This window comes from Sus scrofa, chromosome 16, assembly GCF_054392235.1.
Source record: "Sus scrofa isolate SSC_HxYL_T2T_F1_AM1 chromosome 16, Sscrofa_HxYL_maternal_Yorkshire_Landrace_v2.0, whole genome shotgun sequence".
Lineage (NCBI taxonomy): Eukaryota > Metazoa > Chordata > Mammalia > Artiodactyla > Suidae > Sus > Sus scrofa.
In genome coordinates this window covers 38,187,073-38,214,721 of record NC_139398.1, presented here as the reverse complement: position 1 = coordinate 38,214,721, position 27,649 = coordinate 38,187,073, and the positions used below count along the sequence as shown (strand labels likewise).

General features: G+C 39.2%; 1 protein-coding gene across 7 annotated transcripts in view; it reads left to right on the top strand.

Annotated features, from left to right (window-relative positions):
- Window positions 1-27,649, top strand: part of PLCXD3 (phosphatidylinositol specific phospholipase C X domain containing 3) — a 400,359-nt gene that overhangs the window by 251,887 nt on the left and 120,823 nt on the right. For all 7 annotated transcript variants that reach the window (XR_014831240.1, XM_085002205.1, XM_085002204.1 and 4 more), the window contains one exon: window positions 16,881-17,589. Coding sequence is in view for 6 of the 7 variants with exons in the window: in XM_085002205.1 (XP_084858331.1) it covers window positions 16,881-17,589 (709 nt within the window). In the remaining variant the exon portion in view is untranslated. The remainder of the gene's footprint in view (window positions 1-16,880; window positions 17,590-27,649) is intronic.

The following is a 27,649-nucleotide window of genomic DNA, read 5'->3' as shown; positions in this document are numbered from 1 at the left end:
ATTTTCATTATTCATAAAAGGAAAACCAATAGTGCCAGACAAGCAAGAACAAAGCTAAATAGGCTTCAGGGCCTTCTGGCTCTCAAATCTAAGAGTATGTAATAATTGGACTGTTTATTTTCCATGTTTCATATTTGTTTTCTTCTTTGAGGGAAAATGCACTGAAGATTTTTCATTGAGAAGAGCTGATTTTAGTGATAGGGATTGAGTTTTATCTGTTCCGCCCCCTCCCCTTTCCCAGGTCATTCCTTCTTTCTGTCTAGGTGAGCAGAGCTGCTCCTGTGCTTACAGATATTTATTTAATTATTTATTTTTATATGATATTTATTTTTCCATTATAGTTGATTTACAGTGTTTTGTCAATTTATATTGTACAGCAAAGTGACCCAGTCATACATTTATATATATTATTTTTCTCACATTATCCTCCATCATGTTCCATCACAAGTGACTAGATATAGTTCCCTGTGCTATACAAAAGCATCTCATTGCTTAGCTACTCCAAATGCAATAGTTTGCATCTATTAACCCCAAACTCCCAGTCCATCCCACTCCCTCCCCATCCCCCTTGGCAACTGTAAGTCTGTTCTCCAAGTTCATGAGTTTCTTTTCTGTGGAAAGGTTCATTTGTGTCATATATTAGATTCCAGATGTAAGTGATATCATATGGTATTTGTCTTTCTCTTTCTGACTTACTTGACTTAGTATGAGAGTCTCTAGTTCCATCATGTTGCTGCAAATGGCATTATTTTGTTCTTTTTATGACTGAGTAGTATTCCATTGTGTATATATACCACATCTTCTTAATCCATTCATCCATCAATGGACATTTAGGGTGCTTCCATGTCTTGGCTATTGTGGATAGTGCTGCAATGCACATGTGTCTTTTTCAAGGAAAGTTTTGTCCAGATATATGCCCAAGAATGGGATTGCTATGTATATGGTAGTTCTGTATTTAGTTTTCTGAGGTACTTCCATACTGTTTTCCACAGTGGTTGTACCAATTTACATTCCCGCCAACAGTTTAGAATGGTTTCCTTTTCTCCACACCCTCTCCAGCATTTGTTATTTGTTGACTCGTTGATGATGGCCATTCTGAATGGTGTGAGATTGCTTACAGATATTTAAAGCTGCCCCAAGTTCTAGAGTCCACCACTACAGAAGGTTTTAGTGGAGAAACCAAGGAAGGAAGTGACATTAAAATGACATCAGCATCTTAAGCAGTCAGCTCCTAAAGAGGAGTGGAGATGACAAGGCTGACTATGTGGCAATCACATCTCCATCCCTATGTTTTTTTTCTATTCCCTTATTATACATATGACCTGAATATAACTGAATCTCTTCAGTGTCTCTTTCAGTGGATGCTGTGCATGCTTAGATTTAGGTTCCTGTCCCAAGGATAAAAAACTGCTACGGGAAGAGATGGTCATGGAGTAAGCTACCTTACACTTGTCCCCCCTCCATTTGGTCTGGGTTGAGGGAGAGCTGTGGGTTCTGCCTCTAGATATCAAGAGGAGAACCTATACTTGTACGAATCTGGAACAGCACCTGTGTAAGGTGCAGAGGCTTCCCGAGATGGTGGATCCTAGCATTGCTGCATCTGATACAGAAAAGTGAAATCATGATCCATGGAATCAATAAGAGAACGAACTTTAAAACACATTGATCTACCTAACGCACTCCTGAGTGCTATTACAGTATTTCCATTGTGAGTAGTTCTAAGTATTTATGGCAGCCATAGTGTTTATAACTTTTTGGTACAATTCTCATTCATTCATTTATTCAGCCTATATTTGGTGAGAAGCTACTATGTGCCAAGCATTTAATACTCAGAATTAATAATGCAGAAATAATAATTCATAGTGATAATAAAAGGTAATACTTGTGAAGTATTTTCTGCAATCCATGTCTCGTGTTTATATTTATTTTATTTTATTTTTTTATATGTAGATGGTATCATTAGTCCATTTACAGATTGGGAGATTGAGGTTACAGAGATGGAAAGATATTTCATACAACAAATATTTGAGTATCTTTTATGTGCCTTTTGCTGGAGATACAATAATGAACAAGACAGATTAGTTTCTTATTCTCACAGAATTTAAATTCTAGTGTGGGGGTTAGATAGTAAGCAAATAAACAGTTGAATAAAATGACACTTGAAGCTAGTGATAAATACTATGAAAAAAATAAAACTTTTTTGATAGAGACTGACAGGCAGCAATGGAGGGTGGGGGTGGGTTGAATTAGATAGTTTAGATTCAGGAAGGTTTACTTAAGAAGATGACATTTAAGCTGAGACTTCAGTGAAAAGGTGCTAGCCACACAAACAACTAGGGGCAGAGCAGAGGGAATAGTGCACAAAAGGGCTAAATTGGAATGAGCATGGTATATTTGATTCACAGAAAGACTGATTATACTCCTGGTGTAGCTGGAGTGCAATAAGGAAGGGAATCCTATCTTGAGTAGACTTAGGACCCTGAGCTACATGTTATTAAAGGCTCCTGGGAGTCCAATTACTTTCAACTTCATGGAGCATCTTTAGGAGGAGTGAATGGAGGAAGAACCAGTCTGCTGTGCAAAACAGATTTTCTTATGTTTCCTCTTAGGTAAAGCATCTCTTGCTCTCTCTCTCTCTCTCTCTCTCTCTCTCTCTCTCTGTCTCTCTCTCAGGTACTGATTGTCTTGTCCTTCTTGGGCTGTCCAGGCCCTTTGGGAGTTGAAACAGAACAGTACACTAGGAAAAGTGGGATTTTCTTCTGGTTCTCTCCCACATCATTGCCTAGCAGACAGAGATTCTTTGGAGTTCTTCTCTAGGCTCTGCTAAAATAGCCAAGGCCAACATTGTCAACAAAATATGCTCTTTTTTCTTACTAATCTTTCCCGTATTTCTTTCATGAACACCACCTCCTGTCTTTCTTATTTAGTCATCCTTGATTCATCCTCCCTGACTCATCGCATCTGGTAGAGTGGTCATTCAGAATCTGGAAATACAGGTATTTGAAGGTGAGCAGCTTGGTGGCTTCAAGGATAAGGGAAGTGTGTTCAAGTCTGCTACTGCATTGCCAGGGAGTTGTATTTGGCTTATTAGTTAAGATGAGCAGATTGACTTCCAGAGTTCATATGTAAGTGACCTCAGAAAATTTATGAAAATAAACATTTTATTATAAAGATTATTAGTGAGTAAAAGAAAGGTCAGTTCAGACTTTCTTCTTAGTGACACAGCAAGTATTCAACCAATAATCTACAACATGGGGCCGTGACATCTCCCCAAACTTGGATATCATGCAATCAGAAGTGTATGGATCAGTGTGTGTGTGTGTGTGTGTATGAAGACATGGGAACTGGGAGTGGGGACACATAGGAAACTAACGAGAAAAAGCAGTGTAATGACTATGTAGCCGATGAGCAAGAGATGCCAATATTAATTTCTCGCTATTTAAAGTGTGGTCCTTAAAACAACAGCATTGGTAATACCTGGGAGCTTATTGGAAATGCACAATCTCATGCCCCACTCCAGATTTTAACAAGATTTTCAAGTGATCCATATGCACATTAATGTTGAAAAAGTATAGGCTTAATGATTGCATATGTTTACAGGATTATTCTTACCATTTATCTTTGGTTATTAGTTATCTCTAGAAGATCATGTCAAGCTCAAGACTGAACTACTATTTTAACAAAATGTCTCACATATGGTTTATCATGGCAGTTACCAAACTTTAATTGTGATTTTTCTTGCCTAATTCACCCCACTATGACGTGAATTCCACAAGAATGAATAATGTAGGTTTGAATGATTTGGGTCCACTTATACATGGATTTTTTTCAATAGTAGATACTACAGCAGCATAACATCATTCATGGGGGACTTTTGTTTGTTTGTTTGTTTTGTCTTTTCAGGGCCACACTGGCAGCATATGGATCTTCCCAGGCTGGGGGTTGAATCAGAGCTGTAGCCATCTGCCTACATCACAGCCACAGCAATGCCAGATCCGAGCCATGTCTGCCAACAGCTCACGGCAACGCGGGATCATTTAACCTACTGAGCGAGGCCAAGGATCAAACTGGCATCCTCATGGACACTAGTTGGGTTTGTTACCACTGAGCCATGACGGGAACTCTGATTCATGGTCGTTTGAATTGGAAGATGCAGAACCGAGACTACAGAGCAGCCAAGTATACAGAAAGCCAACTATTAATTATAGGTGTATTTTCAATTGCACAGAGGGTTGGTGCCCCTAACCCTTGAGTTTTTCAGGGAACAACTACATACTGTTTTATTTTCATGGCATGCAATAGATACTCAATAAATTCCCACCAATTGCTCAGTCCTACAGAGCAGGACATGAGGCATAAGAAATAATTAATAGAAAGAACCCACATTCCCTTCCCTTACTTAAGTGTTGTTATTTTAATCTCCAAATATCCTACCTCTTCTCAGCCACATACAGAACTCCTATCACAGTAGGCACTTGATTTTTTTAAACAAGTTAATTAAGAACTAGACTAATTGAGTCCCTATCAAACTCATGCCCACATAGAAATTTCTGGCGTGGAGATGGAGATCAATGAATAAAAAGTAGTTATCTGCATGGCTAATTTTAGCCTGAAAGATGTACTGGGTATCTTGAGAAATATAAGAATAACAGAAAGAGATTTTGAAGTAAAACTCAAGAGACTGGTAGAATTAATTGCCTAAGCCACATCTTCTGTTGGGTGTCAAACAAACGCAAAAGCAATGCTTCATGTAGGATAGTTTTCAGTTTTTATAAGTATTCAGAGCAACAAATTAGCATGGCACAATGAAAAACACATGAGAAATGAATCTTGTTATGAGAAAATGTGTGTATGGGTGGATGGAGGAAATTCAGTGTTGGGTTTCTACTTCTAGAAATTACTTTATCTACCTGTACAGTTTCCACTAGAGAAGGCTTTCTCAATCTTGTTGCTACAATAGTGCCCCCTTATCTGAGGTTTTGCTTTTCTTGGTTTCATTTATCTGCAGTCAGCTCTGGTCCAAAAATATGAAATGGAAAATTCTAGAAATAAACAATTCACAAGTTTTAAATTTCTCACCTTTCTGAGCAGTGTGATGAAATCTTATGCATGGTCATGGTTATCCTGCCCATTGGTCACTTAGCCATCTTGGTTGTCAGATAGACTGTCAAGGTATTGCAGTGCTTTGAAACCCTTATTTATAATTAGTAATAACCCCAGGGAGTTCCATCGTGGCTCAGCAGTAACAAACTCTACTATTATCCATGAGGATTCGGGTTCAACCCCTGGCCTCACTCAGTGGGTTAAGGATCTGGCATTGCCATGAGCTGTGGTGTAGGTCAAAGATGCAGCTCAGATCCTGTGTTGCTGTGGCTGTGGCATAGGCTGGTGGCTACAGCTCCGATTGGACCCCTAGCCTGGGAACTTCCATATGCCATGGGTGTGGCCCTAAAAAGACAAACAATAATAATAACCCCAAAGTTCAAGAGTAGTGATGCTGGCAACTTAGATGTTCTCTTACTGTGTCTAATTTATAGGTTAAATTTTATCATAGGTAAGTACTTATAGGAAAAACGTAGTATGTATAGGATTTGGTACTATTCATGGTTTCAGGCATCCACTGGTTGTCTTGGAATGTATCCACTGCAGATAAAGGAGGCTACCGTACTGACATTTTGGGCTGGTTGATTCTTTGTTGTGAGAGCTCTCCAGTGCATGGTAGGATAGGATGTTCAGCTGCATCCCTGGCCTTCTACCCACTAGATGTCGGTAGCATTGCCCTCCCCCCCATTGTAACAATGCAAAACATCTCCATGTGTTGTCAAATATCTCCTAGATCAAAGGCATCCCTGGTTGAGTACCACTTCTCTAGGGAAACAGATGAGGTTATTGATCTTTCTGATTACCTAACAAATACTTCTACTCTATTGATTTTCCTCTTAAACCTTTATATTTTGGATATAGATTCTTCCTGGTCCCAGGACCTTTCCTTTTAAGAAGCTGCTCTCACCAATGCTGTGATGGCAGATTTAGATATTTTTGGATACTGTTATCCTTGCCTTAGCAGATCTGTGTACACAGCACAACCTCAGAGAATGATTCCATTTGACTATGCTATGAAAGGTCCAGACAGATGCTGCAGTGGAGAGAAGAATGCATAGCTGATCTTGTTTATGGGAAGTTAGAGAATAATTTAAAACTTTTCTATTTCTTGGGGTCTCTTTTAGTTATTTTTTCAGGCAGGCCTATTGCTAGTCCTTAAAAGAAAATCTTTATGAAAAAGAGGCTCAATAGCTTCACCAAGGGTAGCAATTGGAGCAGGCTCTCTTTTCTGCCCCTGGTTGGAGTGCTAATGCTTTAAACCATTCACTGTCAGCTCATCTATTGGTTTAAAGAAACAACCCAGCAATCTTTAAAAAAATTGTGATGAATATTGACCTTCTCTACTGGGAGATATTAATGTAACAGGGCTTCTCAAATTTAGCATCTGGGATCCTGGATCAAAAGACTTAAGTAAGGAAACTAACCCCCTTTACTTTGGCTTACTGTCTCTGAGATATGCGAAGGGAGAAAGTTTTACACAACGTGACAAGAACAGATTTACCAGAAGGAGAAGTCACAGCAGAATCGTTTTGATTTTTCCTCTATAAAAGGATTAATCTCAGCATTCTGCAAGATATGTCAGGTCTAATTTAGTATTAAAAATTGTATTTCCAATACATTTATATCAAGCGAAGTACACATATTAAATTACAAGTGTGTGGTTTTTAATTATCTGTTCAATTTTAGAAGTGTTTTGGCTTGTGATACATATTGTGCATTATCTCTGGTGACACAAAATCTCTTGTATTAGCCACAAAGCCCTGATCACATGAAGGATGACTGAGGTGAGATTACATGCCAGGAATAAGGAGTGATCCTTATTCTTCAAGGTTTTGTCTTTGTCTCTGAAAAATCCAAATAACTGATCACTTCAGTCAATAGGGTAAATAAAAATTAATGAGATTCATTGTAGGTTGTCAAATAAGAACCAAGTAATTAATTTTGACTTTTTTTCCCCATTAGATTGGAGTATTGTGTAGTTACAACTGGAGAGAATTGATTGAATTCCAAACCAAGTGAAAGTGATTTGAGAATTAATATTGTGCTCATAATCTGTGTATTTTCCCTCCACCGTTATAGTCAGAAACCAAAAGTAGGTCTTATTTATTTTAAATACTACCAGGAATGGGGCTATACCAGTCTACCTGCAGAGGTTGTCATGTGCTAAGGTCAGAGTCCTCTATGTGATTAGTCAGATTTGTACCCTCTTGAGGTCAGGGTCTACACAAAGGACTGTGTTTAGGGGTTTAGTACAACGTAACAGGGAATGGAGCTGTCTAGTTAGTACTCTGGAGTCAATGGTATTGAAGGAATGAATACCAGCAGGCAGACAGACTTAGCAGGTAACCATGTTCTAATTCCAGTATCTTAAGGGGAGGGGGTCAGAAGAGCAAATAATTCCCTTATAAGACTTGAATACTGGATATATTACTAAGACAAAATTCCTGTTCATGAAAATAAGGCAGAAAGCAAGAGGAATTTGTTGATGCATGCCACTCTATTGGCTGGAATCAATTCTATATCTTTTTTTCTTAAGATTAAATCTATTCTAGAGGCTGAGGCAGGGTAATGCCTGCAGAGGAGGTTGAATGGCAATAGCTAGGGTAAAAGAAATATTACCTGAGAGCTCTGTCAGTGGGCCCAACTGGAAGAAAGGTCACTGACAATGGAATAGAAAAGAAGAGGCCATATCTGAGAGGTGATTTGGAAGCCCGTTCAATGGGACTTTTAGATTGATTGAATGGGAGGTTTGAGGGGGCAGGTAAGAATTCAGGTGAATCCAAGGATGAGATGAATGGAATATGAGGTAATTAAGTTTGACAGGGATACATAGGAAGGAGCAGATTTGAAGGGGAGGACACTATGGTTCATCTAAAACATTTTATTGTTTTTAATTTTTACTTTTTCCATTATAGTTGGTTTACAGCGTTCTGTCAATTTTCTACTGTACAGTGAATTGACCCATATATATTCTTTTTCTCACATTACCCTCAATCATGTTCCATCACAAGTGACTAGATATAGTTCCCTGTGCTATACAGCAGGATCTCATTGCTTATCCACTCCAAATGCAATAGTTTGCATTTATTAACCCCAGATTCCCACTTAAAATATTTTAAATTTAAGGTTCCCATGGAGCAGTGAAGTAGGTAGGCAAACAGAGAATCTGTAACGCAAGTCAGATTAGATGGTATCAATTTATTATGCATCTATTATAAGGCACAAGGCTGAAGAAATGGATGAGATCACCCAAGGAAGACTCATGGAGCAAGTTGAAATCTTGACTAGAACTTTGAATAGCACTTTCATTTAGGAGTTGGAAGAGCAATAAGAGGCAGCAAAGGAAGCTAAAAAGGGACAACTACAGAGAAATAAGAAAAACTAGGAAAGAGTCATGTCCAACAAGCCAAAGGAGGAAAAGATTTCAAGAAGTATAGCAGTATCAAATGTTCCAGAAAGACTGAGCAGGATTCACTCATTTGTTTATTAAACAATGTTAACTAAATGCCTGCCATTTTCTGTGGTAGGATTTTGGATTGAGGTCACAGAAGCCTGGTGAGTTTCTTTAGTAGTCGTTGAGGATATTTCACAGGGGTTTTATTTGGGTTACAATCATGATAGTCTGATTATAGTAGTTAAAGATGGAACCAAACTTAGGGAGAGAAAGCCAGACTGTGTAGACTAATTTTCTGAGAAATCTAAAAGAAAATGGTAAAGAAAAAGAGGGTCAATAATGGCCTAATCTGTTAAAAATGATGCTTAGTAGAAATAGTGATTTTACTTTTATAGCTTATCCCATGTGAAAAATTTTGACTCATTGATTTGAATCAAATGTTTTCTTTTTTTTTTTTTTTAATTTATTTTGTTGTTGTTGTTGCTGTTGTTGTTGTTGTTGCTATTTCTTGGGCCACACCCGCGGCATATGGAGGTTCCCAGGCTAGGGGTCGAATCGGAGCTGTAGCCACCGGCCTACGCCAGAGCCACAGCAACGCGGGATCCGAGCCGCGTCTGCAACCTACACCACAGCTCACAGCAACGCCGGATCCTTAACCCACTGAGCAAGGGCAGGGACCGAACCCGCAACCTCATGGTTCCTAGTTGGATTCGTTAACCACTGCGCCACAACGGGAACTCCCCTCAAATGTTTTCTATATTAAGAAAGCTGGATATAGCAGTGGGCACTGGACATTATAAGGGAGATTGTTTTGCTTTTTAGGAAACTTACAATCTAGATTAGAATCAATATGTATGTTGGGGGGTTGCAGGTGAAGAGCAAGATGTAAAGATTGAATAAAATGCAATGAGCATAACAAGTGTTAGTAACAGCATCTGATAACAATTACTAGTTAATAAGAGGGAGCAGCAGACTAGAGGAACTGTGAATTCATGGAAGAGAAGACCATCAGGAGTGAACAAAGGCTTTGCTACAGAGAAGGGAATGTATGTGAGTCACAAAAGAAGACTAGGAGTAGGACTTCCATAAAGGGAAGACAAGAGGGTAGATTCAGGGAGTTCCCATTGTGGCTCAGTGGTAATGAACCTGACTAGTATCCAGGACGATGTGGATTTGATCCCTGGCCTTGCTCAGTGGGTTAAGGATTTGGTGTTGCCGTGAGCTATGGCGTAGGTCACAGGCTCGGTGTGAATGTGGCACAGCTGTGGCTGCCATGTTACATATCTTTTTTCTTAAGATTAAATGCATCTGCAGCTCTGATTTCACCCTTAGCCTGGGAACTTCCATATGCCACAGGCATGGCCCTAAAAAGCAAAATAAAAAAGAGAATAAACTTCACTCCAGAACTCTGTCTCTTCCATGGAAAGTGGAGATACTGCCACCTGCTTCTCTCCTATCCTAGAAAAGGGCCTCGAAAACCAAATTTACTCGTTTAGTTCCTCACCCGGCATTCTTCTTTTGGTCCGTAGATTGTAGGTACATATGCTCCCCTCCTACTGTGATGTTGGCCTTATAATCACAAAAGGTACCAAGATATCAAATATATAGGAAACCTGTTCCCAGAAAGCAGGAATCTTAAAAACCTCAGCACTGTTGTAAATAAAACAGGAATAGATCAGGCAAGGAAAGGAAAATACAGAGTGCCATGTACGAGCTTTTGCAAGCCACCTCAGTCCCCTGCAGAGGACAGGAGGAGAGAGGTTCTTATATTGATGGGGTCAGAGCCTAACTTCTGACATCAGGATATAGATATTGGAATTGCATGCTCATGGGCACATCAAACCTTAGCTCATTGGGCCTTTTTGTTCTGGAGATTCACAGATGAAATTGACTTGATACATTTTCTTTTATGTTTATGAAACCAATAATTTTGCAGAATTTGAAATGGAACTATGGCCAAACTGAGAAACCAACCAGAAGTTCCTCTCAAAGAGCTTTTATAGACAATACTGGGACAGTGTTGAATGGAAAAGAGGTAGTACCTAATATACATAACAGATCCATTTTCTTCACATGGTAGAATGTAAATACTTAGTTGATGTTCAAAGCAATAAGAAATGGGATAATTTTGACCTACATTTGCTAAGTTTTAGACAAGTGATGAATAAGAATCTTTTTTTCAAAAAATATTTACAAATCTAAATCCTACAACTTAAATAATTTCCCTTCCTGCTGTACCTCCATATGAGCAGGCATATCTATCCCAATGTATTTGTCTAGGTAATGCTTTTCTTAGCCATAAGTGAATAGATGTTTTGTGACTAGGTATATTAAAAAAATATAGTGAGAAAGTAATAGTAATTTAAGTTTTGTAATTCTTTTATGGAATCTTCATGAACATAGTTTCATTTCTTCCTTGTAAGAACCCTATGAAGTAGATGTGAAGAATATCTTGAACAAATTGGAAAATCCAAACCCAGATGAGTTAACTATCTGACACTCCAATGTTAAACTGTGAGTTAGTGATTGTGCTTGAATTCAAGCCTAGTCTCCTAACACCATCTTCAATGCTCCTTTCAATGCACTGCATTACCTAATTAACATGAAGGCCAGAGTACACCAGACTGAAGACAAAATATTGGCCAAGGCTATCATCTCATTTGAGGTGGATGACCCCTTGCAAGCTTGCTGATCTTTGGAAGAATCGAGTTCCTTGAGTTTTAGGACTGTGGCGCTCAGCTCCTAGAAGCCGCTCTCACTTCACTGTAAGAAAGAAAAGTTTTCCTCTTCCAACTTGGGTCCAGTGATTGGTGTCTGCAAGTTAACTAACAATAGACAGATTACCAGGAGAAAAGACAAGGTTTATTTATGCATGCACAGTATATGTACAGAAGCACTCAGAATTGAGTAACTTATTAAACAACCAGAAAGAAAAGGCTTATATATTAAACCTAACCAAAGAGGGTATATAGGACTTCAATGGGAGAGTATGGAAGGTTTTGTTTTGTTTTGTCTTTTAATTCTAATGAGCAGCTGAATTCACACTTCTGGTGCTGAGGGTCAGATTTGTTGTTGTTGTTGCTGGTTTTTTTTTTTTTTCCCCCAATCAAGAAACTCCCTGGAAAAAAAGTCAATGGTAACTATATTTTCAGAGGCTGTTTGAATTTAATGTTTCTTTCTGCGGCTGCTGATTGTTCAGATATATTCAGTTCAAAGTAATTTTCACACCACTTTGGTGGGCTATTGAAGGGATTAATTTTGTTTTATTTCTTTTAGGGCTGCACCCGTAGCATATAGAAGTTCCCAGGCCAGGGGTTGCATCAGAGCTGCAGCTGCCTGCCTACACCACAGCTCACAGCAATGCTGGATCCTTAACACAGTTGAGTGGAGCCAGGGATTGAACCCAAATCCTCTTGGATGCTAGTCAGGTTCATTACCACAGAGCCACGATAGGAACTCTGAATTTTGCTTCCTAAGGCCAACAGGAGAACGTCTGATGCTGCTTTTTTTGTCTCTATTTGATGGGCTTACCAACTTAGGTTAGGTCCACCCAGGATAATTTCTCTTTGGTTAACTCAAAGCCATTTGATTAAGGACCTTAATTACATCTGAAAAAAAGTCTCTTTTCCATATACTGGAACATAATCATGAGAATGATATCCCATCATATTTACCACATTCAAGGAGAGGAGATTATACAAGGCATCAATACAAGGGAGGGGGGAGTTTGGGGGCCCATCCTAGAATTCTTCCTATGGTACCAAATGATAGGATGAGAAGCCAAGTCCAGTACTACAAGAAACTATAAAAATAAGATGGTCACACAGATTCTTTACACTGTTGAGTTAATAAGATGGATGCTGCATGCAAGCTGATTAGACTAGATAACATCTAAGATCATCCATAACAGTATGAAGAATGGGTAAGTCCATTTGTATATTCAAGAAAACTTTTTTTTTTTTTTTTTTGTCTTTTTAGGGCTGCCCTTGCAGCATATGGAGGTTCCCAGGCTAGGGGTCTAATTGAAGCTATAGCTGCCGGCCTATGCCACAGCCACAGCAATGCGGGATCCAAGCCACGTCTGTGACCCACAGCACAGCTCATGGCAAGGCCAGATCCTTAACCCACTGAGCGAGGCCAGGGATCACACCTGCAACCTTATGGCTCCTAGTTGGATTCGTTTCCACTACACCACGATGGGAACTCCCAAGAAGACTTTTTAAACCAACTTTCTTTCACTCTTTTTCTTAGCTGATACATAGTTTTCAAGCATAGAGAGAAGCACATGGACATTTTAAATAGAATTAAATTTCTCTTCATTAAAATTCCAAGTTATTACATTAGGCAATTAGGTCTGTAAATCTCAGGTCCCCCTTTTAACCCCATAGTTGTTATAGCCTGCATTAGTTAACTATTGCTATGTTACAAATTATCCCAAATCTAGTCACTTAAACAACACACAATTTCTGTAGGTCAGGAATCTAGGCAAGTCTTAACCAGATCATTTGCTTCACGGTCTCTCACAAGGCTAAGGTTAAGATCTTGCTGAGGCAGGATGTACCTCCAAGCTTACTCGATGGCTATTCACAGGATTCGGATTCTTGAGCGCTATTGGACTGAAGGGCTCTGTCCTAACTTGCCATTGGCTGGAGGCTATTGCCGGTTCTTCATCACGCGTCTCTCCAATGTGGCAGTTTACTTCATCGAAGCCAGCAAGAGAGAGTGTGGCATGATGGAAGTCACAGTCTTTTGTGACATATTCTTACAAGGGGTATCCCATCACATTTGTGTTATTTAATTTATTAGAAACAAGAGCCTAGGTTGGACCCACACTCAGGTGAGAAATGTGAATGTTAAGAGGGCAGGGAATATTGGTGTCTGTCTTAGAAGTTCGCCTACAGCCTGAATGAGGGACCGATGTAGCAGACTGAGAAGAAACTAATAAAACTGGCTATTTCCAAGAAACAAAAATAAAAACCTCTTCCACTCCACTCACTTATTCAGAGCCAAAGCCAAGGAACTTGACTCTGCAGAGTTCATAAAGGGAGTGGCCAGTTCTTGTCCGAATAGAGAGGACAAATCAAACTCAAACTTGAGAGGCTAAGCTTAGAATCAGAGGAGCAATATTAAGTACCAGGTCCAAGGTATGCGTTTGGGGCTGTAGATAAGAAAAAGATAAGAGTACAAGAGGACAGGAGTACAGAGCCAGTGTAGAAGCAAAATATTAGACCAGATAAGGCAGACAGGTTGTGATGTAGCCATGAAAAAATAAATAAATAAATAATGCTTAGCACTGTTTTGCTCAGTGGCAGCCTCCCTGGTTTTAAAGACATAAGACTGGGCCAGAGTTTTTCTCTAATTTAAAGTCATAAATTAGTATTATTGTATTTTTGTTTTAAATTCAAACAAATAGAAATCTCAATGGTTTAGAGGAAATGTTGAAATCAGAGAGGAAGTACTATTTCAAATGAAATTAACAGTCCTGAAAATATTCTTTTTTGGCCAACATTAGATTGTGTATTTTCTCCCAAAGTGCATAGATAGTGTTTTGTATTGATTGGATAATTTAATTCTTCTCTCCAAATAATATTTGCATTTGGCAAATTATTCTGCACATCAGAGTTGTCTAGCTTAGAAAAAATATTGGTTGGGGTACCTTCTGCCTATTAGCTGTTTTTAACTTTTATTTTTAACATCACTTTATTTCGACCTTAATAAAAAATTAACATTGTTATTAACATGTTGAGAGCAAAGAATAACTCATTTCTGAAAGCAGAAATATAGTCATATCTAATTCCCTTTCTACTTGCTTCCAATTATGTCTTCTACTCGATTATAGAAGTAACCACTGGAGTTCCTGCTGTGTCACAGCAAAAACAAATCTGACTAGTAATCATAAGTGTTCGATCCCTGGCCTCATTCAGTGGGTTAAGGATCTGGCATTGCCATGAGCTGTGGTGTAGGTCACAGATGCAGCTCAGATCTGGCATTGCTATGGTTGTGGTGTAGGCCAGCAGCTACAGCTCCAATTTGACCCGTAGCCTGGGAACCTCCATATGCTGCAAGTGCAGCACTTGAAAAAAAAAAAAAAAAAAAGAATAAGTAACCACTTTTATCCACATGCCTGTAAATTAAGTTTAAATTTTTAAAAATTTTATAAATTAACCCTTACTTTAAGGATTTATTTATATATTCCTACCTATTTTAATCCTAGATCATTTCAACTGTTAAGCTCACTTTTTAATTTATTTCTTTAAACATATTTTTGCTATGTATTAACCATAGTATAGCTTAGTTTCTTCATTTACATTAGCAATTGACTGAACAGCAACTAATAAATCAACATGCAGCAATTTAAATCCCTATTAAAATTTGCCAATGCCAGATCCAAACTGACAGTTTTGTCTATTCATAAAGTGCTGACAGTTTCTTTCTATACCATCTACTAAAGATAAATAGATATCTCCGGATGAAATGAAATGTGGCATACCTATATCTTTGGGTTACCTTTCACCTGTTTGAAAAATTCCAATAATTCTGCGAAGTTACCTACTCCAAATCTTAAAGCCTATGATTTTTCAAGGTATCAAAGTATTTTTCAAAATATTTGCTCTAACAACCCATCATGGTATCTGAAATCCATACTCTTGTGATTCCTATGGGCTGTCCAATGCTAGAAATAGATCCATAGATATACATAGAGAACATACATACATATATACATACATACATAAAATATAGACAAAGACAATATTGCATCACCGAAAACATTTGCTTCAAATGGCTTATCAGCCAAATGCTTTGAAGTATTGATAATAAACATAGAGGTGTGTGTATGTGCATGTATTTGGTTGGAAGAGTGAAAAATCTAGAAAAATCTGTGCCTCAAAGATGTGGATCAGGAATAGAGCAACAAGGTGTGAGGAAGCCTGAGTAGCACATGGGGAATAATGACATATGCCTTTTCTAATGTGTGAAAAATCCAGAATACATTAATTTAATTTTACCTATTAATAAGTCATGCCCAAGAATTAAAGGAGGCTTTAAAATGAAATGAAAACTTGAAATAATTTTTCTTTCTTGAGTCCAATAATATTTTAAATGGCACTCTGTACTTGCAGACAAATCATACACACATTCATTGCTATATCTCTGAAAGTTTGGTATTTGCAACTGGCAAAAATAAATAATTAAATAGATTCTTGCTGGGAAGAAATTCTTCTAAATTTGGAAGCAATTCCAAGGAAAGCTTTCACTGTTGAGAGGAAATATCTGTAAAGAAAATAGTCTATTAGTTAATTTTTGTTTATTTATTTTTAGGGCTGCACCCACAGCATATGGAGGTCCCTAGGCCAGGGGTCAAATTGGAGCTGTAGCCTCCCACCTACACCAGAACCAGAGCAACACAGGATCCGAGCCATGGCTGCAACCTACACCACAGCTCACAGCAATCAGATCCTTAACCCACTGAGTGAGGCCAGGGATCAAACCTGCAATCTCATGGTTCCTAGTCAGATTCGTTTTCACTGTGCCATGATGGGAACTCCTATTAGTTAATTTTTAAATACTGTCAGTTGTGTTAGCTTGTAAGAAAAAGTAATTGTTTATTTAAACGTAAAAAGCACCTGACTTCATCTAAGTTCTTGGTTGCCCAAATGCAGGGTCAGGAATGGTGTTAAATTTATTAGCACTGCACTGTCCTCTTGTCTTATTTCTCCCTTCCTCTGTTCCTATGACCTCTTGTGCTTTCCAAAGTGTAGGAGGTAACACTGGTTGTCTACTTGTGAAAAGGGCTTCTTTTTTCATTGAAAGAGGTCCTTCTTTTAAAATCAACAAAATAGAGGGAATGGGCAGGACTGTAGACAAAGATTTGGGAACTGGTGAGTCCCTATAAGTTCTACTATATGTTTTGTTGTTACTGTTGTTTTTCTTTTTTGGTCGTGCTCAAGGCATGTGGAAGTTCCCAGGCCAGGGCTTGAACCTGAACCCGCGCCACAGCAGTGACAATGCCAGATCTTTAACCACTGCACCACTAGGGAATTCCAAATTCTAATTTATGCATGGTCACTTAGGCCACCTACATGGGAACTCAATCCTAATGACTACATTAAATTCTTGGTCTACGAAGCAGAAGGTGATCTTTTGAATTTTAAAAAATTAATTAGATGGGATTTTTTCTTATCATTTTACAAACCACTTGGTCTCTTGAAGTTCCCTATGCACTATCCTAGCTTATCAAAAAAGACCCTTCTAAGACATTAGAGACCACTAGATAAATATTCCTTTGGCTCATCTGAGGGACAGATGTAGACATGGCAAGAGGGAAAGAAGTTGGGATGGACAAAGGACTCAAACGTGACCACCTTGTCCCTTTTTATTCTAGGATCTCATGACTCCTTCAGCTTCTACATTGATGAAGCCTCTCCAGTGGGGCCTGAACAGCCAGAAACTGTCCAGAATTTTGTCTCAGTGTTTGGAACTGTGGCCAAAAAGCTGATGCGGAAATGGCTAGCCACTCAAACAATGAACTTTACTGGTCAGCTAGGAGCCGGGATCCGTTACTTTGATCTTCGCATTTCCACCAAGCCCAGAGACCCCGACAATGAACTCTACTTTGCTCACGGGTTGTTCAGTGCCAAAGTCAATGAAGGCCTTGAGGAGATCAATGCATTCCTCACAGATCACCATAAGGAGGTAGTTTTTTTGGACTTCAACCACTTTTATGGGATGCAGAAATACCACCATGAAAAACTGGTCCAAATGCTGAAAGACATCTATGGAAATAAAATGTGCCCAGCAATTTTTGCCCAGGAAGTGAGTCTGAAGTACCTGTGGGAGAAGGACTATCAAGTTCTAGTCTTCTACCACAGTCCAGTGGCCCTGGAAGTACCCTTTCTCTGGCCTGGGCAGATGATGCCAGCACCCTGGGCCAACACCACAGACCCAGAAAAACTGATCCAGTTTCTTCAGGCATCCATCACTGAGAGAAGGAAGAAAGGCTCGTTTTTCATATCTCAGGTGGTGCTGACCCCCAAAGCTAGCACCGTGGTCAAAGGGGTGGCCAGTGGTCTCAGAGAAACGATCACAGAAAGGTGAGTGTCCTTCAGCTATCAGGAATTTTTTTTTTTTTTTTTTGTCTTTCTGTCTTTTCTAGGGCCACACCCACAGCATGTGGAGGTTCCCAGGCCAGAGATCTAATCAGAGCTATAGCCACCAGCCTACGCCAGAGCCAGAGCAATGACAGATCAGAGCCGCGTCTGTGACCTACACCACAGCTCACGGCAACACCGTCAACGCCGGATCCTTAACCCACTGAGCAAGGCCAGGGATCAAACCCTCAACCTCGTACTTCCTAGTCAGATTTGTTAACCACTGAGACATGATGGGAACTCCAGTTATTGGGAATTTTTAATGTCATTTCACCCAAATTCAAAGAGCTAATAAGGGCTGGAGCTAATTCATACACATGTGTGTTAGTGTCCCAGGGCTCCCACAACAATGTACCACAAAAAATGGGTGGCTTAAAACAAAAGAAATGTACGGTCCCTCAGTTCCAGAGGCTAGAAGTCTGAAATCAAGGTATCAGTAAGTTGACTTCCTCTGAGAGCTCTGAGTGGGAATGCTTTCCATGCCTCTCCCCTAATTCGGGATGATAGTTGGCGTCCATGGTGCTCCTTAGCTTCATCACTCCAGTCTCTGCCTCCATCTTTACCTGTCATTCTCCCCATGTTTCTCTGTCTCCTCTTCTTAAAAAGACACTAGTCTTACTGGAAAATTACATCTGCAAACATCCTATTTCCAAATAAGGTCACACTTGCAGATACTAGGGATGAAGACTCCAATAATGTCATTTTGTAGAACACAGATCAACCCATAGCACCATGTATTTTGGCTCCATATCTGGTTATCTTTTCATAAAACTCCTTTTCACAGTTGCAGAGCACTTTGTAGATGACAAAGCCCTTTCTCTACTGTTTTCAGAGTATATTCACCTACCTAATTCCATCTGATCTGCGTCACAATCCTGGGAAGTAGACATTAACTTACAGATAAAATTAAGTTTCAGAGACCTGAAATATTTTGCCTAAACCAACTTGGGCAATGAAGGATGAAACAAAGACTCAAACCCCATTCTTCTCAAGTTGTATTCTGTGTCTTTACATTATAATATAAGTCAGCCTGTAAAGAAGAAGCATTCCATTCATCAATTCCAGCCATATATGTAGGGTAGTGGTTAACTACAAAGTATAATGAGCAATTACCAAAGATCTCTGTAAAATATTCCTCTGATGCAACAGGTGGCATTGCACACATTATTTATTTTTTTCAGTTAAAATATTAAGCAAGGCAAACATAGTCTGAAGGGCAAACATAACTCCTGTTACACCTTTTATCTTTAATTGATAATGTGAATTATGGTAAGGAGATAGAACATGAATGTTTTGCACAAGGTCCTTGTAGGGAAAGACAAGAAGATGAGGAGGAAATATCCGGAGGCAAAAATGCTATGCATGGCTTTACAGCATAGCACATAGGGTAAAGAATTGCAGGTGAAACTTGTATCATGGAAGGAACACATTTGCAAGAAGGCTTTTAGTCAGGCAACAGAGGACATAACCCTATGAATGATGGGAAGCTAAAAAATAACATTTAGAGGTGGAGTAACTTGACCAGGTCTGCATTTTGAGTAGATAATTGGAGGGTAGATGAAGTGGAGAGAGTAAGTAGTTAAGTGCTTGGGACTGTTTTGGCAAGGAAATGCAAGCTAACCTGAGGAAGTGAGAAAAGGAGACAGTATGCCACATTGAAAGTTAGGATGAGTTGGTGACTACTTAGACATGTGGTGTGAATGAAAGGAATGGGAAGCAGAATTAATGATGGAGGCATTTATAGAGGCAAGAAACAGATATAAGGACTTGGGGAGCAGGCAGGGAAGATACAGTCAGGGTCACGCTAAGTTTAAAGTACTAGTAAGGCATCTAGGTAAATATGGCCAGTTGATCAATAGGAATATAGGCTAACTCATTCAGGGCATATTGTATTTCTTGGCAGTGAAAGCCAAAAGTCATTAGAAAGGAAGGGTTCTTCCATACAAAATTATAATTTCCTTCTGTTTTTCAGATAATAGTGGGAATCTGCCTGTTTCTTCCATTCAGATAAGATCCCCAACCCTGGACTCTACACCCTATGCGAGCATAAAGCCTTCCCTAAGACTTATGCTGAGGTTTAGATTTCCACAATCTTATGGAATAAGCCCTTGCTGCTTCTGGATTATATTACTTTATGGATTGATCTTCCCACCTGGCCTGTCCATGTCCCACCATGTATAACCTGAGGCATAACACTTGCTTCTTGCTCACTTTCTATAATGGTTTATTTAAACTTTACTAAGGAAATAAGGGAGGTTTTATACTTTTAATAATGCAGATGACTTAAAGTTGATTTTAGACTTATCTGGAATTACAAATCTGGCCTGGAACGTCTTCTCCTGATGACATCTGTACCACTTTTCACCGTAGACTCAAGTCCATTGACCAAATCGTCCCCTCCACCTGCTCTCCCAGTTCTTTTCTCATCTGTTTTCTTCCCCAACCCCCATATTGCAGTGGAGATGCTACACTCTTCGGTAGATTATTATACCAAACTATTCATCTCTCTCTCTGACCCTGGCCTACATTCAGTTAGTTCCATCAATGTATTCATCAGAACAGGAAGACTTTTTATTTAATAACACCATCTTCTATAAAAATGAATTGTTCTGGTAAATAACAACTTATCACTTATCTTACATGCTTAATAATGAGGGAATAATATATATTTTATATATTATAATATTTATATATAATATTTATATATTATAAACAATATATATATGTTGTTTTCAAGCTTACCCCAGAGACCCCCCGTATTTTGAGGAATCCCCACTAGAGTTGGGGAAGAGGCAGGAGGGGTTTGGGTATAATCTGGCTCTAATTCTCTTCATTCTTGCTGCACTTTTAATGAAAAAAACTTTACTTCTAACATTTACATATTGAACATGAAAGGAGTCTTCCCTTTCAGCTTTACCTTCTATGCTTAGGAAAACACTTTTCCATAAAACCTGCCTATTTTAGGTTTGGCCAAGAACCATATCCTGATTTCACACCTGTGTAGGGAAGAACTTTTGGGAAGTCAAGAAGAAAAATCTGCTCAAGGAATAAATGACTTTCATTTTTCTCTCTTATGGAGCTTCACGCAGTATATGACTTTGCAAGTTATTAAACTGACCTGCTTTTTGTTATTTATGCTTTAGTACAGCATTATTAAAGTAGATTTATAGAATTAAGATCAGATAAATTATGGGATTTTGTTGAAAATGATGATATATATCTACACAACTCTCCCCCCAAAGAGTCACAATGCACACTAGCATCTAAAGGGCACTAAAAAGTATTTTAGTAAAGAATCCTATGTAAATTTAACTAATACAGTGTTTTCCAAGCATTTAATTCTTCTCAGATAATACTTCCTAACAGCCCATGGAATTAATTTTGGCAAAACATCCTCAGCCATCTGCTCTAATTCAGTACTTCTCACTTGCCTCTGGCTTATATATCTGGAATGGTAAGAGCTGTATTAGTGAGGAGAGAGAAAGGGAAAAGTATTTTAAAAGTGTAAATGAAGACCCTCTAGGTAGAACCAACCTTTTTCACTCCAGGATTATGTAAATTACTTTCAAATGATTTGCAAATGTATCTGACCCTGGCCAGGCTACTTGGGCTATAAGTATTCTCAATGGAGTTTGTCTCAGTACTAGAAGACCTCCTTTTAAACCCAGTGCAAAGCCTGTTCTCTCTCTATGTGTATGTGGTTTGGTTTGGTTTGTTTGCTTTGGACATGTTCAGTTTTCCAGGTGAGGTCTCTAGGGAAAGGTCATTGTCAGTCCTTGGATAATGCCTTGCATAGGTAACTTGCTTAGTCCTGACATATTCTGTGAAAGAACCCTTGACACCCCAACATATTTCGTCTCTCTTCTCACCAAGTGGTAACACCCACAAAAAAGACTTTTTCTGCAACGTTTTTTTGCTCTTATGCTAAAGCTGCTCCTCATTCAGAAAGTCCTTTGCTACCAAAGGAGAAGCCACTAGGCAATGTTAAGATCTCTCTGTGCCTTTAGTTATTTTCAGCTGCAAAATGTAGAGTTTGTGTTCAATTACCTCCAAGATCCTTTCTAGTTCTAAAATTCTGCACTTCTAAGATCCTGCATTTGACTAGTTTCTGTATCAGTTTTTATTGTGTCTAATATTTGGGTTAACAAAACTCTGAGCACATGAATTTAGAAAACAGTGTTTGAAGATGTGGGTGGCTTTCAGGGAAACTAAATCCAGCCTGGATTTAGGTACCGTAACTTTCAATCTGGTCACCGGTTCCAAATACTGCAGATGCATTTTCTACATTTTAGCAATGCCAAAAGACACAGATTTTATTTCTTAAAGATTTATTTTTAATTTATTTTTCAAACACCAGCTTTTGCACCTCACCCCCACGGAATTCACACATTCTTAAAAAGAAGGTGTGCAACTTGAGTCAAGTCCTTCCTTAATTTGTGGAAGTTTATTAAATTATAGTTTTTTTAAGTTAAAAAAATTTAGTTAGACCACCTGTCAGAATATTGAAGGAGCAGTGCATCTTTGTAAGTAAATTGATGCTGAATTAATTTAGACACTATTTATACAGGTCAACAATTTAGATTGTGATGGTGATGATAACAGTAGTAATGACACTGACCTATTAAGTGCTCTCTGTCTGGTTAATACTATGCTAATTGCCCTGCCCATTTATTCTTAATGATCACAGTCATTGCCTTGAAGGTAAGGCAGGATTTTCAGAATGTGGTTGGTTTTTTAATAAGCACCAATTTTATCCATCTGGGGAAAGGAAGGCAGCCATATTAGTTAAGCCCACTTTTTGTGCCAGGCACCATGCTGGGTTCTTTACATGAATTACATCCATTTAATCCTCCCTGTTGCCTTGCAAGGTAGGCATTACATTCATTAGAGTTGGAAAACCAAGCCTGAGAAATGTGTAGAACTTGCTCAAAAATCCCATATTAGTTTAGCAAAGCCAGGATTATTATTTGAGTCCAAGTCCCATGTTTACTTCTACACTTTAGGTGAAAATCAATTTCTTAGTAGTGGGTGCATGTAATACATTATTTGTTGTCTTGGAGAGGAGAGTCAGGTCTGGGGGTGGGAAGATAAAATATACTAGAGGTGAGGTGGGCAAGGCTATGAGAAGTGCAGATCCTAAGTATGCGGCTTTGCCTCAAGAAAGCAAGTCCAGAGAGCAAGCTGGCAGGGGTCCCCCAAGGAAGCACTGCTGTTGAATAATAGAAAGAAAGAGGACTTAGAGGTGATTTGGCTCAATCATCCTTGCCTTGTGCCTTTTGCCCATTTAACTGTTTTCCATTTAGTAAGGAAATTGAGGCCAGAAGAATGCTAAACAATTGCCCAAGGTCACACAGAGCTAACTGACAGCAAAGATGGAATCATAATTCAAGTCTCCCAGCCTGCAAGCAAAATTCTCCCCTCCACAGTTTAGGGAGGAATGAGGACAGAAAAGGGACAGGAAGACCAGAGGCCAGAGAACATCAGACTGCAAGGAATAACACAGAAGAGTGAACCAGCTCAGTCTTCACCATGTACAACATAACATGCTTCCCTGGAACCTTGACCAGAGGGGTCAGAGATTGGGCCTAGAGATGTGCCATGGGGTTTGTTCAGGGAATATCTGTCCTGGGCCCTCTTTCTTTCTGCTTCACAAACACGATAGATGCTTTTTTTTTTTTTTTTTTTCATTCAGTGGGGATACATCCTAGCTCACAACAATTTCCCACATAACCCTTTTGCTGTTTGATTTACCTTGTCAGTGCCTGGACCGAACAGGTGCAGGGCTGGTCTCTGGGAAGTTGTTCCCCTGTAGCACAAGTCATCCTAGAAGCTTTGGGGAGCCAAGAAACACCTCACCGAGGGATGGAGACTCAGAATGGTTCAACGGCAGCTACATTACATCAGTCTTTAAGAAGGACAGCTTTCTGGCTCCACCCCTAGGCCATACCCCCAAAGAGGTCCTTACACTCGTAGAGCTTGTCTACTGTCAGTCTAATCAGTAAAGGTGAAAGCTACCTCCTAGGGCTACATGTGCCTAAAGAGAAAGGACATTATGGAAAACCACCAATAGATTAATCGTTATTTATAAGATGCTTTCATCATAAAATTTATTTTTTCAACATATATTTATTGGAAGCTTCATTTGTTTAAAAGATGTTTTTCCAGTTTGCACATTAGGAAACTGAAGGCCAAAAACAAATTTTGTTTTTGTGGTTGTGTAAGCCAGTGCTGGGATCAATTCAGAATCTAAATTTTCTTTTGTGAAAACTCTAATTTGAAAAGATACATACACCCAAATGTTCAGTGTTCAGTGCTATTTACAATAGCCAAGACATGGAAATAACCCAAATGTCCATCAACAGATGATTGGTTTAAGAAGATGTGATACACACACACACATACACACACATAGAATGGAATGTTAACCTTAAAAAAGAGTGAAATATTGTCATTTGCAGTAACATAGATGGATCTAGATATTATCATACTAAGTGAAGAAACTCTGAGAAAGACAAATATTATGATATTACTTATATGTGGAATCTAAAATAATGCAAATGGGTCTATACAAAACAGAAACAGATTTGAAGACATAGAAAACAAAGTTATAATTACCAAAGAGAAAAGAAAGGGAGGGAGAGATAAATTAGGAATATGAGATTAACAGATAAGCAACAAGTATTTACTGTATAGTACAGGGAACTATATTCCATGTCTTATAATAACCCTAATGGAAAAAATCTGAAATATATGTGTATATATATTTATATATTTCTGAATCCCTTTGCTGTGCATCTGAAGCTAACACAATATTATAAATCAACTTTAATTCTTCAATTAAAAAAAAGAATCTAGGGAGTTTCCTGCTACCTCAGTGGATTAAGGATCTGACGTTGTCACTGCTGTGGCATGAGTTTGATCCCTGGCCTGGGAACTTCCACATGCCATGGGTGGGGCCAAAAAAAAAAAAAAAAGAATCTAGATCTTTTGAACCACTAGAACAAGGAGTCTGGCTTATAAATCAGATGGAAGCTCTAGAAAGCAATGTTTATTCTAGCCCAGGGTTTGGCAAACTGGACTGTGCTTATGCCGCCCTCAGAGGTTATGATTCATTAGTCTGATGCTCAGAGAGTTTCATTTCTAATAAAGCCCAGGTGAGCCTCACTTTGAGTGGCACTGCTCTTATCTTTAGACAAGCTGCACCACAACTACCCCCACCAACAGATAAACTTGGTTTTAAGAAATCTGCAAAAAGAGTCAACCCCAAGATTTATCATTCCCCTCACCACCCCAGGTTCAAGTAGTTCTTCTTTATATCTAAGCTCTGACTCCTCTACTCTAGGGCCCTGCCAGGTTTAAGTTCGCATTTGCTTGTCCTATCACTAAGGTGGAGCTGCCCATCATCAATATCCAGAAAATGGTCCCCTTCTGTTCTCTCCCCTGTCACATATCTCAATCCTAGGATTGCTGGGCTTCAGAAGCCCAGGCAAAGGCTCCTGGGAGGGATTTTTGGTTCCCCTGGGCTATATGAAGCACATCCCATGGACGAAGCCTTAGTAACTTCCAGATTCAGTGACTTCCACTAAAACCAATTAACATATCAGCACTTATTAACATTACAGCTCCTTCAAACCCAATGGCCTTCCCAGCCATGATTGCAAACAGTGACGAAGAAGATTCTGTAACGACTTCCAACCACGAGGCTATGTGATAGAAGAGTGATTTTAACCTGGGTCATGCTAGGACGTGGCAGGAGGAAGGGCTATCTATAACTCTGTTTTAACAACTTTTGACCCAAGAGTTTTTTAAGCAGAAGTACATGTGAAAGCTCTTGCTTTCCTTCATTCTGCTGATGTAAGATTTAAGTACACACAAATATAGACAGTCACCTTTCTGTAGCAGGAGAGTAAAAGATAGGAGAGACTTGCCAGCTATTGATCAATCAGATACCTATTCAGTGCCAGGTTCGTGTGTGCGTGTGAGAGAGAGAGAGTACCTATACTTTTCTAAAAAGCATGGCTTAGGTTAGGGGTTTACCCACTTTAGTGAATCTCTCTGGATCTCAGTTTTCTTATGTGGGCCCACTGGAGTTCAGTGTCTGAAGAGGAGCTAACTTAGTATGCAGCTGGTACTCACAAAAAGCTGAGAGCAGGTGGGTTGGTGGCATCCAAGGGAATGAAGATGGAGTGTCCAAGCAGCAGAGATATTTAGTCAACCAGGTCATGGCACAACAGTGTGGGGACTTCAGTCAGTGACTAAGAGGATGGGAGGCTTATTTGGGATTTGAAAAGAAGACTGTGACACAAACTGTCATCCACAAACTGGATGAGCAAGTCAGAGTTTTCTGATTGGAGAAGTGAAATGGACCAGATCTGGGCAGCTCGGACCTTATTCTGAGGCTGTGAGGAGGAGGTCTTCAGGAAGACACTCATCATGGGAACTCTGAGACATTGCAGTGAGAGAACAGTAGAAAAGTCTTCTAATTGGATCAGGGTTTAGGTTGGGTGACTTACGGAAGGTCTAAGGAGGCAGGGGGTCCTCTGTAGATTGGATGCTGTCTGGGCAAGTCCAGAACTAGGCATCTGACAAAGTCTTATCCATAGGGCTTGAGCAAGGATGAACTATAATTGATAAAGAAGTCACAGTTCTTCATTTTAGTCTAGAGAGATGAATGTTTCATATTTTGTGGGTGATCTAATTTCTGTGCTCAGACAAAATTATAAACATCCTTTTTGATCTCACTTTCTCATGATCTGGAATAGTCTTGTCCGAGGTTGGTTGTCTGGGAGATATGTCCAACAGGAAAAGAACACGTTACAAGTTCTAAGTGTCAGGCCAGCTCTCAGATGGCAGGACTTTTAAATTTCTTTCTTTTCTTTTTTCCCCTTTCAGTGTCCTGTGAAGGAAGGACTATCACTTATTTCCAATTGGTTCAAAATCCAATTCACATCAAAATCCCATTGATGTGAATTAGGCTTTTTGCTTGGTTTTGCTTTGTTGTTCTTTTTCTTATTAAAATAATTGGAGGCTATAGATAAACAGAAGCCAAGACCATTTTGAAAATGAGGCAAATCAAAGAGTTGGTGAAAACCTAGCCCAGAGCTTGTCTGTTTAAAATGCAAACTCTTCAAACTGAGTCATATTGACAATCAGCTTTCCCTGTGGTCCTAAGTTTCTGCCTGTCTCATTGGGAAAGGGTTGGAATTGATTGACATATATGAGGAATCTCAGGTGGTGGAAACTGAAGGGGTTGAGACTGGGAAAGAAATGTGAAAACACAGCATTTTGTAAAGGGAATTGCAATGGTCAATATTGGTGACCATTCCAACTTCTTTCCCAAGGTTCAGGGCAAAAGTAGAAAAAAAAATGTGAGATAGTCAACTGTCATGTTTTCAACTGAATTTTTTTCTTGCCCTTTTGGCAGGGGGAGATCTATTTTTCTTGACCTTATTTGAATGAGTGTCTCTGAAGGCTTGTTTGTGTGGAGTGTACTAGGAAGACACAACTTTGGGAGACTGATCTGCTAATTACCAAGGGTGATACTGATAAGTATAAGTGCTTATTTGAGTGAGGTAATGACACTGGAATCTGGGTTCTTGTTAACGGCAGTCGAAGAATGAACTCCGCGAACACACGGCAGCAAGCAAGCAAGCGAAGTCTTTATTAAAGGAAAGCAAAGAGCTCCCAGGGCTGCTGAGCCCCCTTCTCTATTGTCCTATAGGGACTTTTATCTGTTAAAGGTGTGTGTGTGTGTGTGTGTGTGTGAGGGGTTACCAACGTGAGGTCCAGAAAGATGTGGTTTTTCTCCCATTGGCCTTGCTCAGTTACCTCTATCAGTCCTTGTCCAATAGGGGCTTTAGGGGCAGAACTGTCCCCATAAGTTTGATGACTTCTTTGTTCTTCTCTTCCCTTAGACTAAGCCACCATTCCTCTCATTCCTTTTCTTTTTTTTTCTCTTTTTTTATTTTATTTTTTTATTACTCAAATGAATTTATCATATCTG